General features: G+C 38.3%; 1 protein-coding gene across 4 annotated transcripts in view; it reads left to right on the forward strand.

Annotated features, from left to right (window-relative positions):
• Positions 1–866: 866 nt before the first annotated feature.
• Positions 867–13,988, forward strand: part of LOC138015252 (HSPB1-associated protein 1-like) — a 14,030-nt gene continuing 908 nt past the window's right edge. Inside the window, exons 1-7 of one of the 4 annotated variants that reach the window (XM_068862255.1) lie at positions 867–1,252; positions 3,142–3,502; positions 5,244–5,345; positions 6,068–6,115; positions 7,359–7,532; positions 10,533–10,592; positions 13,707–13,988. The exon at positions 13,707–13,988 is cut by the window's right edge and continues 908 nt beyond it. In XM_068862255.1, coding sequence (XP_068718356.1) covers positions 882–1,252; positions 3,142–3,502; positions 5,244–5,345; positions 6,068–6,115; positions 7,359–7,532; positions 10,533–10,592; positions 13,707–13,988 — 1,398 coding nt within the window. In that variant the 5' untranslated portion in view covers positions 867–881. The other 3 variants (XM_068862456.1, XM_068862386.1, XM_068862329.1) reach the window with 3 other exon arrangements.

A 13,988-nucleotide genomic window follows, 5' to 3' on the forward strand; every position in this document is an offset into this window, starting at 1 on the left:
AAATTAATTCGGAAGTGCGTAACAAATGCATTTATATATAGCCTACGAGCTCACGTGCTCTTTTGGAGTGGAGTTCTACCGACCTTTCTTCCGTCCCGTGCCTCTCTTTAGAACCCGAGGGAGAACGTTGGCTGGTGTCCGCGGCGTCCACCGTCTGAACAGGACCGGGACTCGTTCATTAGCAAGCAATGGACGTTTACCATACAAAAGTTATAAATAAACGCATTCTTGAACTGATGATCAACGGGTCCAGCGGAAGGATTAGAAATATGTCAAGTGCCAACTTTCCCAAAAAACATGATGGCCGACCACCGATGAAAGAGACAACTGACAAAACGTGTATACCCATTCAGAAACGCAAGAAAATATATTTGTAACGTTCTTCAAAAAATGGGCGCACGAAGTGAGAAAACATGTTTGTGTCATTCACAAATCTATGAAAGTTCATGTTTCACATTCTCCTTGTAATATTAAGACACTTAAAAGCAAAATACTGAGAAAGAATTTGGAGGTTTTGTGATATATCATGCAAGAGCTTGTAAAATCCTTGACATTTTATTACTAATACTCAAACCGCACGACGTATATTTTCGTCCGTGATAAAATGCTTGTTTTTGTTCTAACTCTTAAGAAGCCAAGAGCACGTATTCAGGCTTAAAAAATGAAACTGTTTTGTAAACGAACCATTATGCCAAGAATATCAGTGTCATATTTGGAACAATAAACAAGACAACCCTCATAAAAAACGGCATGCGTTGATTTTCTATTCTGTCTACAGTAAAGAGAGCAAACGTGACTCAATCATGACTCAATCACATGGGTGCGTCATATTTACTTCCGGTATAAATGACCCGGTGTGCCTCCAATCTCCGCGGGTCACGATGACGTCAATCAATATGGCGGGCGAATGTGGTTTTGTGGAAAACAAAATTGATCGTTTCGAAGTTGAAAGAATTTGTGTGCTTCCTGACCCTGTAAATCTTCGAGACCACCTTTTAAACCGCTCAGAACCTGCATTATTTCATGGCGCAGCATCTCAGTGGGAATGTGCAGCTTGGACTCCTGAATTTTTGGCTGCCAGGCTCGGTGAACTTCGAACAAATTTCCGATTGTTCTCGCGGAGTCATGGAAATTCCGGAAAAAGCACGGTTATGGAGACAGATTGTGAGTTCGAAAGCGCAACTTTTACGGAATTTATACAATGGTTGAATGGTTGCATGGAACGATCGGGGAGTCTGTCGCGTTTTCACAAGTAGGCTAAAGTTAGCTAATTTAATAATATTTCCATTTGCCGTAAGTTGATACACTGATAAATAAGACGGAGTGTAAATAAATGGCCAGCAAACGTAATTAGAACCTTTAAGGCTTGTAAACTTAGGTTCCCTCAAAACGCGGATGAGTATATTGGGAAAACAGATATAGACGATGACGGCTATTATCGTGTCCAGCTGTCATTTTAGCGAAACAACAATAAGTAGCCTACAAGCTCAATCTCAGCTGATCTTGACCTTACCATGAAGACAAACAAACTAATTATGTAACACCTCTTAAGTCGACAATAAACGTATAAAACAAAAGACACTGTTTATTTTAAGAGCTAATATTGGTTCAGCCTTTTTATTGGAGTTATAGGCTCTCTGCATGCATTGATATTGCCCAAGTTCAGCAAAATACCTTTTGACAGCGAATGAAGTCGGAGAAAAATATTGGTTAGATTGGCAGGAGTTTTAACGGTGATAGGCTTATAGGAACTGTTCCATTTCCTTGCTTCCCAATAATTATTGAATGGATTAATTTCCCTGACATGTGTGCATGATCAAATTATGATCTGTTTTCAAAGATAAAAAGTTTAAGGTGGCTTCATATAGTTTTCCTGACCTCATGCAACCTGGTTTCTAGAACTTAGTGGCTGATGGCACAAGCTTTAAAGTTTGCGCGGTCGACGCGCGGCTCTCCCACGCAGAAAGTAAACGAACATGGCTTCACAACTTTGCAAACTCTTTTTTTGGTCAAGATTTTGTGGACGTAGCATCTTTTTAAAGTTGTGTTTACCTATCCATAAGAAGGCTGCAAATTCTTTGGAGACCAACAGAAGGTTAAAAAAAATTCATTTCCCCCTCTTCTGAACAAGTTATGTGATTCTAACAACCATCGATCGAGGGACACAGCTATCCTTGGAGTTGTGAACATCCTTGGAGTTGTGAAATGGCAATCTTGGTGATTTCTTATTTTGTGACGTATGTTTTGCGATCGAAAAATTGCGAAACTTTTACGTGAAAATATCTCCAGTTTCCTTTGGTGAAATTTCTTCAAATTTTGCTGAGTGATAATTACTGTTTATGCCTTTTGTCTGCCAATTCATCAAAAATTGTAAGACAATTTTTTTAAGTGGAGCTAAAAAACACAAATTCGCTGAAAGTGACAAAACTACCTTAAAGTTTGTAACCTCTGTTATTTTTTTGGCCTTAGAAGATTCCTCCGAACAAATTTCATGTAATGTCGAAGTTCAGGAAATTTTCACCACAGGAAATGGAAGAAAATCAACATAAAAGCAAAATAAACAACTTAGCTTTAGAGAGTTCTAATTCCTGGTAAAACCATGTTAATTTACTACGAAAACCACCAATCTGTAGAATGGGCCCGAATTATTGAGTGCTTGCTCCACCCACTTCAGTCAAACATCTTAATAAAATTCCTTTCCAAGGATGTGAGCAGTAGCAATAAGCCAGCTTTTGCCGTCAAGGTGTACGGGAACAACCACAACAATGGAAACATAATATTGTGTTTTCAACATCATGAGTCTCTTGGGGAAATGGATAAAATGTTAAATGAAAAACGTGACTTTACCAGTTTTGTTGGGGTACAGAGATATATACCAGTGTCCAAAGTGTGACAAAGTTATACTGGGGGTAGCCTCTTGTTTCATCAGTAACTAGTTTCGTGGCTTGAGCAGTTTCCACGAAGCAAACATCATGCACACTAAAGAGAAAAGCTTCAGGACTTTGTCTTTCTTTTTTTCCATACTTGACATGTGAATTCGGATAATTATGTTTTATCTATTGCATGTTTTTTTTTATATATAGAGTTATGTGACATTATTAATATTATTGTATGATAAATACTATTATAAAATATTTTCAGAAATGACTATTGGTGCTATGCAGATTACAAATACATGGCAGAGTTGTTCCATAGTTGTCCTGACTTGCGCCAATCTGTTAACTGGGGTGCTTTTGGATTTCCTGGAAGATGTGGGGATGAATCAACAATATGGATTGGAAGCAAGGAAGCATCTACACCATGTCACCTTGATACATATGGTTGTAACTTAGTAGCACAGATCTATGGAAGAAAAAAATGGACATTATTTCCTCCAAGTGAAACACCAAACTTGTATCCCACAAGAATTCCCTATGAGGAATCCAGTGTCTTCAGTCAAGTGCATATGACTTACCCAGACCTGTCCAGATTTCCTACTTTTGCCAGTGCTACCCGATATGAGGTACTCGCACAGTCCATAAGGTACATGTACATGTATTGCCAAATTTAGCTGCCAAGAAATATGCCTACTAGATACTTGTACATGCAGTTACACATGTATGCAAAAGTGCCTGTTGGTCATTCTAGAATTTTAATTAAGCTAGAGAAAGATTTGAGAGAGAAAGAAATTATTGCTGACTTTGCAGGCATTCCAGCTGGAGTTCTATTTTGTTTTCATCGCCTCTTTCCTTGAATCGCAACCTGCAGGTAATTTCCGGTAAATCTAATTGGCTCACATTTTTAGCATGACACATGATAACATCACTATTGACAAGTGGGCGGCAGATGACTTGTTAAGAAATTGTATCAGGCGTACCTTTTCCACCCTGTGTAAAGAAAAGTATGCCTTATCGTAGGTTATCTAACGCCAGACGATTTTACTTGTCAATGGGTTAAACAATCAATGTAATTTGAAGAAAATCTTGAAATACAATGCTCATTAATCCAATGAGACAAAGAAACAGGGTGTGCTGTAATTGTAACATTCATATCCTGACAGAGGATAGAGGAGGAAAAAAGGAGAATGTATACTAACTAATAGCTGCAAAATGGAAGCAAAAGTGGACATTGGCATATTTTGAACAGTGACTTTCCATTTTACATCTGGATTGTTTTCATCAACAGCTCAATCTTCTAGAGGTTTTTTTTAGCTTAGAGTTGTTGGTCCCACAGAAATTCTAGTCCTGATGTCCGTCATAACCATCCCCTTGTTTGGTAACAAGGTTCTTCAAGTTTTGAAGTGTATTAGTCCATTCTGGAATTGTTCAGGGAACTGGCCAGGGACAAGTTTCAAATTTGAACCAATCAATAAATTGACACCATCACATTCAAAGATAACGTTGCGATTGGCCATCTGTCCAAGTTTGATGCTCTTACTGTAGGTCGAACAGAGACCAACATAGTTAAAACTCCATACAAACATCTCTAATTTTGAGGCTGCATTCATTTTTAAACCACAGGAACCCAAGTAAATTCTTAGTATTTTGGGGTCTCATGAAATGAGTAAAACATTAATTTTTTCTATATTGCACATAATTGAAATGTTCCTGTTGAAGAATCTCATCAGTATCCCCACAAGGCTTTTCATGAGATTTGGTCCCTGACATAACAATCTGTTACCCCGGTAACCCATTCACACCTCAAATGGGAAATGCCTTGGTCGTGGTGCCTGTACTAGATATAGTGTGTATGTATGAATCCCAAGTTGATGGACCTATCTCAAGCTTGGTTACTCGGATACTAAATATGATCATTGTCTTAGGTTATTGGCACCAATTTGTTTTTGTCTGTTTCTAAAGTAATGCTTTGTTTTCATTCAATTAAACTTTTTTGTTCAGAAATATACCTTGCAAAAACTCTATAATGTTTACTTACTTAACCTGTTGACCTCTTGGGCACCCTGGAATACCCCCAGTTGACGAGTAAATATCATGTGGCGGCGTTAGACAGAGTAAAGTCTGTTAAGTCTCACTCCCAGGTGTTAACGGGTTTATGGAGGGGACGTAGTTTTTGACTGGTTAAGGGGTATAACTCCCCAGGTGCCGTAGGACACCTCCAGTTGATGAGTAAAATTGTTGGCGTTAGACATAGTAAAATCTGCTAAGTCTCACTTCCAGGAGTCAATGGGTTTATTGAGGTACAAGTAAATTGTTAAGTGTGATTGTTTGTTTCATCAGTAGTAATGTTTTGTTTACTGATTGTAGGTGATTCTTCAGCCAGGTGATGTCTTATTTGTTCCTAAGAAATGGTGGCATTATGTTGAATCATTAGAAACATCAATCAGCATCAACACTTGGATTGAACTGGTATCTCCAAGCTCATGTTATTAGTATTTTGCAACATGCAAGGTCAATCAATGATTTACTTGTTTTTGCTGCTGCTGTTTGTCCCTGAAGTAAAGATGGTAACAAATTAAATTATTTTGTTACATCTTCCTTTGCATATTTTACTAAATCAGATCCCATGTTTATTTCTTTGTGTTGACTAGCCACTGAATGCAGCAGCAAAAAAGATAAAATTGTATTTTGAAGTGTCCACTCTGTTTACATGTTTTATATATAATTATGATGTTCAGGCTGTGTTGCTGGTCAATGCTGCAAATTAACGTAATGGACATTTGTTAAACTGAATCGTTTGCAGGCTTTTAAAATGTGCAGTGGTCGACACTTGCTTTCTGACTAATTTGCCCTTTGGGCAACCAGTTTTGTTTTTCTGGTTGCCCATGGTTTTTTTTGGTTGTCCCCCTTTTAAAAGCCTGTTGCCCATTAAAACTCAAAGGAGGCTTGTAAAAATGTCAGTGTTGTGTAAAATGTGTGTAAAATGGGTTGTCCGTGTATGTCCATGTATGTCATGGTTCACCGTAGTAGAGAAAACTAATAATATATTTGTTGTCCTGTCTGCTGAGTACTGTTCTTTCACATGTTGTACTGTTTTGTTTGTTGTTGTAAATCTATCCAACAGTACATGTACAAGAGTGGTAAGAGGTTCAAATTGTGATTCTAGAAACTTTGAATTCATTATTTCATAGGAAAGTGACCACATTGAAAGAGTCAGAGAGGCACTGATCAGAACACTGGTATGTTGTGCTATACAGTTGATCTTTGTTTAATTTTCCTGAAGTACAGGGTTCCTACACATCTTGAAAACCCTTGAAAACCCTTGAATATTGAAAGCACATTTTCAAGGCCTTGAAAGTCCTTGAAAAAAATCTCTGCTCTTCATTCCTGGTCCTTGAAAGTCCTTGAATTTTTTCTGATCTGTGTTTTTGATCTTTGAAAACTTCAGTGAAAATAATCAGCCACTCAAGTCATGTCATACAAATGTGACGAGCTGTGGGGTCGAGACTGGTTACCAGCGCCTTTGCATTATTTTCATGCACTTATGTTATGGAAAAATTAATGAGCAAAAATTGTACTGTCAGACTATTTCCATTGGTACATATTAAATTTTTTGACGTGAAAAAGAGGTCCTTGAAATTTCAAAATTTGGCCCTTGAAAGTCCTTGAAAAGTCCTTTAATTTTTGATGTGAAAAAGTGTACAAACCCTGTGAAGTATCATTTAAAAAAAACCCAAAATTCAAATTTCATTTTAGCTACAGTAATTTAACCATGTTGTTTTGTTTGTTCTTTAGAGGAGCACAATCCATTTCTTACAATTCAAAAAGATAATTATTAGACCACAAAAAAATGGTGAAAGAACCTGAAACAAATTGCTTTATTTTATAGAAATCAGAAATGGCTAATTTTGCCAATTAAAGGAGAACTGAAGGCCAAAATAAGGAATTCTCCAACATTTTTTTTGGAAAGTCTATTTAGTAACATAAGTAAAGTTAAGTTTGTGGAGTTGCATGTATTTCTTCTTGTTTCCTGTTTTTTGCGAGAAAATTACATTCGAAGTTGGGCTTTTCCTGCTTTTTTGGCATTTTCGGTGTGGACTCAAAATTTAAATCAGCAGCCTGCTGTGACGTATGGTAAGGGGAACAGATATTTTGTAATCAAGAGAAACATTAAGGTAAACACAAGTGCTGCTGTGGGTATTTTCTTTGTTGTTTTGCTGTTTTCTTTTCAAAATGAGTGGTGTTCAATATTCACGACAAACATCAGTGAAAACACTGCTTCTATATAGGGCGCTCTCGCATGTCTTCCCCATATCATACCTCATAAGCTGTAAAAATGACCACTGACTCCTCCATTCTGAGCCACAATGCTGATGGCCCAAAATAGGAATAAAGACATTTTTTGGGTGGAAAACGACGGATAAAAACATTATTATGCATGGTCTTAAGTGTCAATGAAAAATTCTTATTTTTTGCCTTCAGTTCCCCTTTGAGTGTCACATGACTCAGCTTCAAGGAGCTTCTCCACCACAAACTTTCGATGATGATCAACTACTACGGTGCATGAATTGGACAAAACAACCGACCATCAATATTGTCAACATGAAATGTTCCTTCCGGGTACTTTCTTGCCCTGTCTTGTTATTCCTCATTCTAGTAAGCAGTTTCAGTTGTTGAGTGCATGTACTTAACATATTGATTGCTTTAGCATTGCACTGCCTACAGTTGTTACTGTAGCCTAGTGGTTGACTTTAGGGGTGCTCAAATGTTTTTTTTTAGCTGAGCATGTGTGTAAGCCACACATGCAAATACTTAAACTGGTCTTGTCTGGAAAATTAGCACTGTGACCTACCCTTATTTTTTAAATTGTAAACAAGTAAGATCCGTTGCTCTGCATTCATAAAGAAAGTTATCAGTAGAGACATGAAAGCATCATCTAGTGGACGTTTGTTTTCATCTTTCAACAGCATTTTCATAAACCTCTTATTAAGTTCTACTAGCGAAATGTTCCTCGTACTATTTTTAGGTAAGCGAATTTAATGGCTTTTTTTTCAAAGAAAAATACTAGTTTGTCCAATTTTCCAAAAGCTGGATTTTAGAGGGTCTTTTAGCAGTGTTGTACCATTGCCATGGCAACAGTTGGAGAATAGTGGACACCCAAAAATATTGGCTGACAATAGTATTAGGGAAATATCAGAAGTCTCCTACTGAAAAGGATCGACATTGTTGATTTTAATATGAAACTCACTGTTACCTGAGTGTGGAAGACCCTATGGGCCTCCTTAAAAACCACATTTCACATTCTTAGCCAATCTGAGGTAAAAGCGGTTCCAGCTGTGGCTTGCGCACAGTGAAAATCCCATGCACATTGTAAACTGCATTTAATTCTGACTCTACTATAACATGCAGTTAAAGGTGAAATGATTTACTCAGGAATGTGCAGTCATTTGATTAGTACCCACACGAGAAAAGTATGGTACACTCCACACCAAGATACTTGTTACAATACAGGACAATACATAAAGCTTAAGTCACTGAGATCACATGACAGGATCAGAGCCTCTCAGTTGTGCCGTCAGTTCTTACAATATTAATTCTTTCTCAGGTCACTCAATTACTTTGTGATTTGCTCAAATTTGATTATGGTGTCTTTTGTAATTAAGTGAAAGAGTGTCAAAAAAGAAAACAAAACAAAACTATGGATTTGCTTACAGCGCCTCTAACCATAAAATTTGTAATTTTACCTTAACAGATTGCGATTTTGCTTCTAAAAGGCTGCATGAGTTCCTGAAGTTTCCAAAATGGTCAGTCGTTTGACCCACAGCCAAGCTCATGCCATGGCCATGGGACAAACAACTTCTGGTTCTGTTAAATTTCACTGTCCACCAAAATTTATTTATTTGTAAAATAATAAGAGTGAAAATGACAGAATTATGTTTAATTTAGGTTGAGAAGTTTGAATTTTTGACACAAAAGTAAGCTAATGGACTTTAAGAACAAGCAGTGAGGAACCTTTATTGTTCATGGGCAAAGAGCACTTTGTTGCTGTGGAGCCTTTGCAGTATGAAGTGACCCAAATCAAAAACTTTAAAAACTTGATATTAAATCAATGCCAGTAAACCACTGGGTTACCCAAGAAGTGTGTCAAGTATATTCCTGGATGAAGAGAAACTTGTAATCATGAGCAGTGTATTTTGAATTTAGGTCTGAACTTACACTGTAATAGCACAGACAAGTATATAAAACAGTGTGTTTGAGAGGTCAAGAATCAGCTGTTCTAGCTGCTACGCTGCTGTATGTTACGTTACCTGGAGAAAAAACATGATCATTTGTTATTTTGATGAAATTAGTGCATAAGTTAAACCCAAGAATATGAATATGATTTATGTTAAAATTATTTTAAACATGATTCAACAGTAAGGCAGGGGAACCCAACGAATCTGTTCCCCAGAGGAATCTTGCTGCCTGGCAAAAATACAGGTGTTTCGATGAGCTGGCTGGGAAATTTTGTTATTGATAGAGGTTTTGCCTGGAAATTACTGACTTTTTCTAGCATTTCAATCCGAGCTGGCTGTAGAAACTCTGAAGACTGAGGGAGGCTAAAACAAAGAACTCCTTCTTTTTCCCAAAGATACGACGGCTGGTCCGTGTGATTGCGCTTGCGGAAAAAACCTGTTTTGTCCCGGTTTTGTCGCTTTTGTTCGGTCGTTTTGGATCGAGGGATTTGAAATCGCGCGGAATTCCTGGCTGGGAAATAAATTTGATCAGCTGGCTGGGAAACCAACCAATTTTATCTAGCTGGCTGGGAAATTTCTTGTGTGTCTTGCTGGGAAAAAGGAACAGATAATGTTCTCCAAGCAACACTGAAAAACACCTTAAAATGCCTTAATAACATTTATTTTCATTAACTGAGGTATAATAATACATTTTACAACAAATTGGTCGTTGGGTGCCCCTGGTAAGGCCTCTTAGCCAGAATTCACTTTTAGGGATGTTTTAGCATAGTACCCCTTTAAACATCACTTATAACCCAGTGTTCATACAGAATGCGTAAATCTTCATCTGTAAATAGACTCCTGTTAAAGTACTTATAGTGCAGGTTGACTATGTAATTATTATACTTTTTTGTCTGATTTTAGCAATCAGTTGTGACTCAAGATATGTATTTTTATCTTTTGACAATAAAATTAATAATATTGTTATTATTAGTGGGGCATGGAGCTCCCGGTGTTGTGGTCAGGCCTCATTTCATTCATTCATGTGCTGGGTGAGATCGCTAATGGACTGATAGCGGCTGCCAGCGGCGCCTGTATATGCTGATGTCCGATCTCACCCATAGATCACTTGCTTGTAAAGCGCATTTGTAAATTCATTACCATTACCATTAAAGACATTTAAAACACAAGAGGTAAAGCCATCCCATTGGTTCAGCCTTTAGAGTCATCAGGTCTCTATTAGATGAAGCAGGGTTTGGGCAGTGGTGAGAGCTCTCCCTTTCTTGTGGCCCGGGTTGATTTCCGGAATTGACCACGTAGGAGGGTTATGCTCTGAGAAGTGTTTCAATTAGTGGATCACTAATGCTTAGCTATGCAATCTTTTTTATCTAAATAAAGTAATAATGACACACTAACTTCTCAATGTTACTCAATCAATCAGGTTTGTGCCTTGAAGAAAGAAGAGGGAGCTAATGAATTATCATGGGTCAACCCCTCAGAGGTCAGTGACATGTGTCATCATCATCATGGTCATCATGCCCCCCCCTTCCCGGGCAAACCACGGGCATTTGACTATTTTCTGTGCCCGGAGAGTGGGGAATTTGACCTTTGCGTGCGTGGGGTGGGGAAAATTGAACCGGAAGTGTCAGGTTTCAAATAATGGTTTTTTTCGGGCGCCGAAGTCGCTAACAGCTATAACACGTGTTTGGACGAGATGGAAGAGTTTAAAGTAAGAGATGTAGCATTTGTGAGCGACTGGCTAACAAAAAAGGTCTTCAAAAGGTCTTTAGTTAAGACGGCAGGAGCCAACGACGATTTTTCTTTAATAGGGTATGACAGACAAATCCTTCAAATCCGACGATAGGGTATAGGGCATTTGAACACCATTTTGGCCCGACGGGACGGGAATTTGAATGATCCAATCTTCAGAAGTTTAAATTCCCGGGCCCCGGGCGGGGGATGTTGAAGTTTCGAGTTGATCGTCGCATTAGTGATAATAAAAATAGATAAGGTCATCCTTTTTCGTGGCGATAAGAGATGCTCCTTTGTTAAAAGAGAATGTAGTAATATCTCTAGTTTACACAGCGCTCTTAACCTGGAAAAAGGGGTCCGTACTCCGTTGTTTTCGATATTGGGGCCATAGTCACCTAGGGCCCCAAAACTCTAAAAAAGCGGTCCGGACCTATTTCATAAAAAAAAAAAAAAAAAACTTGGAACAGATAGTTTACAAGGAAAAGATCTATGGTTCGTAAGTACTTTTTAATCGGGGTCCGGACCCAGTTTTTTTTGTAGAGTAGAAATCAAATCCGCAGGTTGTAAGTTCCTACCCTTGTCAGAGTTTAGTAGTTGTGTTATTGTCACCCTCCTTACCGCAGATAACTCCGGTTTTTTTTTGGCGGAAGAAATAGAGCTCTGGATAAAAAAGTTATTTTGTTTGAGAGCTAATTATCTTTCTATAGCACGCCCTGTAAGAGAAGGATGTCGATAAGGAAATGCTTGTTGCGGGAACGTAGGGTCTGTTAGGTTTCAAGATTGTGAAGGGATCTTATCTCTGACGAAAAAGGTCTTTAATCCTTTCACCCGTATGGCGTTAGACGGCGTAAAATCTACAAGTGTCACTCCAAGGAGTGAAAGAGTTAAAAAGAGTGGACCAACAGTAGATGTGGTTAACCCTTTCATCCCTGAAGAGTCACCCATTGACGAGTAAAATCGTCTTGGCGTTAAGTGTCACTCTTGGGTGGAAACGGTTAAAGTGCTACTATGATAAAAACATCACATCATTTTTTTCTTCAGATTTTGAAAGTGTGTTTGCTCTAAACCTGACTGGCTGAATTTGAGCTTTGAGTTTTATCCAGCGGCCGTTTACTTTGAGTGTAAGTTTTGGTCCTCCATTACTCACGATTAAAATTGGCCGATTGCACCTCAGAGGGTTGGATCTAGGGAAAAGTGACGTCATTTACTCACCAGCTTAAAATTTCAGGGTGTAAATGCAGCTTATTATATACAGCTATTTCGAGAAAGTTTGTCAAGAATAAAGTGCACGCGACAATCCCGAAAGGTAATATGGGATATGATCAATACACTGTTGCTAACGACTGTGGCTGTCGAACCTACTTTTGTTACTTTCCTTCAGCACTCGCAAACATATATCAGTGGCCTCCCGTACGATTCTTTTAAATTTCTGTGAAAAACAGTGCACTTAAAATCACCCACAATACCTTTCAGGATTGTCGTGTGCACTTTTTCCGACAACCTTTCTCAAAATAGCTGTATGCGAAACACGAGTTTGCACGCGTGCACACGCCTAGTGACGTCATTTTCTCCTTGATCCAGCTCTCTAAAGAATTTAAAGTTAGTAATGGCGGACCATTAAATAGGAAAATTACAGTAAAAATGAACAGGTGTCTTGAAAAAATGAAGTCTTGAAAATCTTTGGTCACTTATTGTTTGGTTAACATAGTTCTGAAATCAAAGAAAATAGGGGCACTTTAATCATGTTCCTGTCGTTATCTTCACACGTGAAAAGATCACTGTTGCTATGGTTACATATAAAAATCGCGCTTTTCGATGCCTTTCGTGAAATGATTTAGTGTTTTTTAACCTCATATAAACTTGTAAAGTTCTGTAAAAATAGTAGTTGAATGCTGTAAAAAAATAAAAAAATAAATAAAAAATCGTGCCAGACTTGGGTTGTTTGCCTTAAGTAAGGTGCTTTTAAAGAGATCCTTATGAAAAACATCTGGCGCGCATTTTTCCGAATTCCCCCATTATCGCTTACAGGAAGGACAAATCCGCGACAAGCATTCCCCTATTTACCGCCTTCTCCTAAAGGTCGCGTTATAGAGAGATTATGAGCTCTCGGACAAGAACTGAATAACTTTTTTTCATCCAGGCCCGGGTTGCTGGAAGCATGGTTAGCGCTAACCAGCGTTAAATAATTATCATGGAAACGTATAGGTTTGGATACCTTTTAAGATCTCTTAACCAAAGGTTGGCGCGAACCAGCCTTCGCCGAGCAACCGGCCCCAGAGCTCTTTATTTCTTCCGTCAAAGAAACAAAATTGAGTTATCTTGCAGTAAGGAGGGTGACAATATCACAACCATATTTCAAGTGGTATTCTTTCAAGATAGACAATAGACAGACGAAAGGACCGTGATCACAACGACTGGGGTCGAACTCGAAATGTGTGGGGCGAACTTGTAGGGGTCGAACTCACTGGGGTGCTGTTACCATTATGTTACTTAAGTTACACTCTCATTGTCAGTTCTAATGAAATATAAGCACTACTCGGCCGACGTTTGAAATAACGTATCTCTCCTTGTCAATTGCTGGTGGTATTTTGTAGAATTATGACTTGAATATCGTGATATTTCTTGGACTTTTCTTCTTTATGAAGTTTGCAAGCATTTGTTTCTTCATCATTCAATTTGACATGTTGCTCGTTTGTGTGTCCTCTTGTTGGCCATCTTGATAATATTCTTGATTTGCATGTGGCTTTTTGATCCACCCTACACTGACAGACAATAGTGATTTATGATCAATAGAGGGACAAGCAACAAAATTGATGGCATTTCGTCAACTCATTATTTGAATGGAATATTCTCATTATTGTAGAACATCGGAACGCATGAACATAATATGGAGTACTTACGCAAGGCAATGGATGCTGTTAAAGAGATGGAAGATAAAAAAGAAAGTTCCGAAGTGGGAAGTATATTGGAATGTGGAAGGCAACTTGGACATACGAAGGACGAGAATAATACAATTTCTACTGATGACCTTATCAACTGTTTAACAACGCCTGAAGTTATTGATCTACTAACTGCTCAGGTGCTTGGGAAATTTAGAATTTCCAAAACCAACGATCTACCCAAAGAATCCTTGACTGTCAAACCT

Source organism: Montipora capricornis, chromosome 1 (assembly GCF_036669925.1).
Source record: "Montipora capricornis isolate CH-2021 chromosome 1, ASM3666992v2, whole genome shotgun sequence".
NCBI classification, from domain to species: domain Eukaryota; kingdom Metazoa; phylum Cnidaria; class Anthozoa; order Scleractinia; family Acroporidae; genus Montipora; species Montipora capricornis.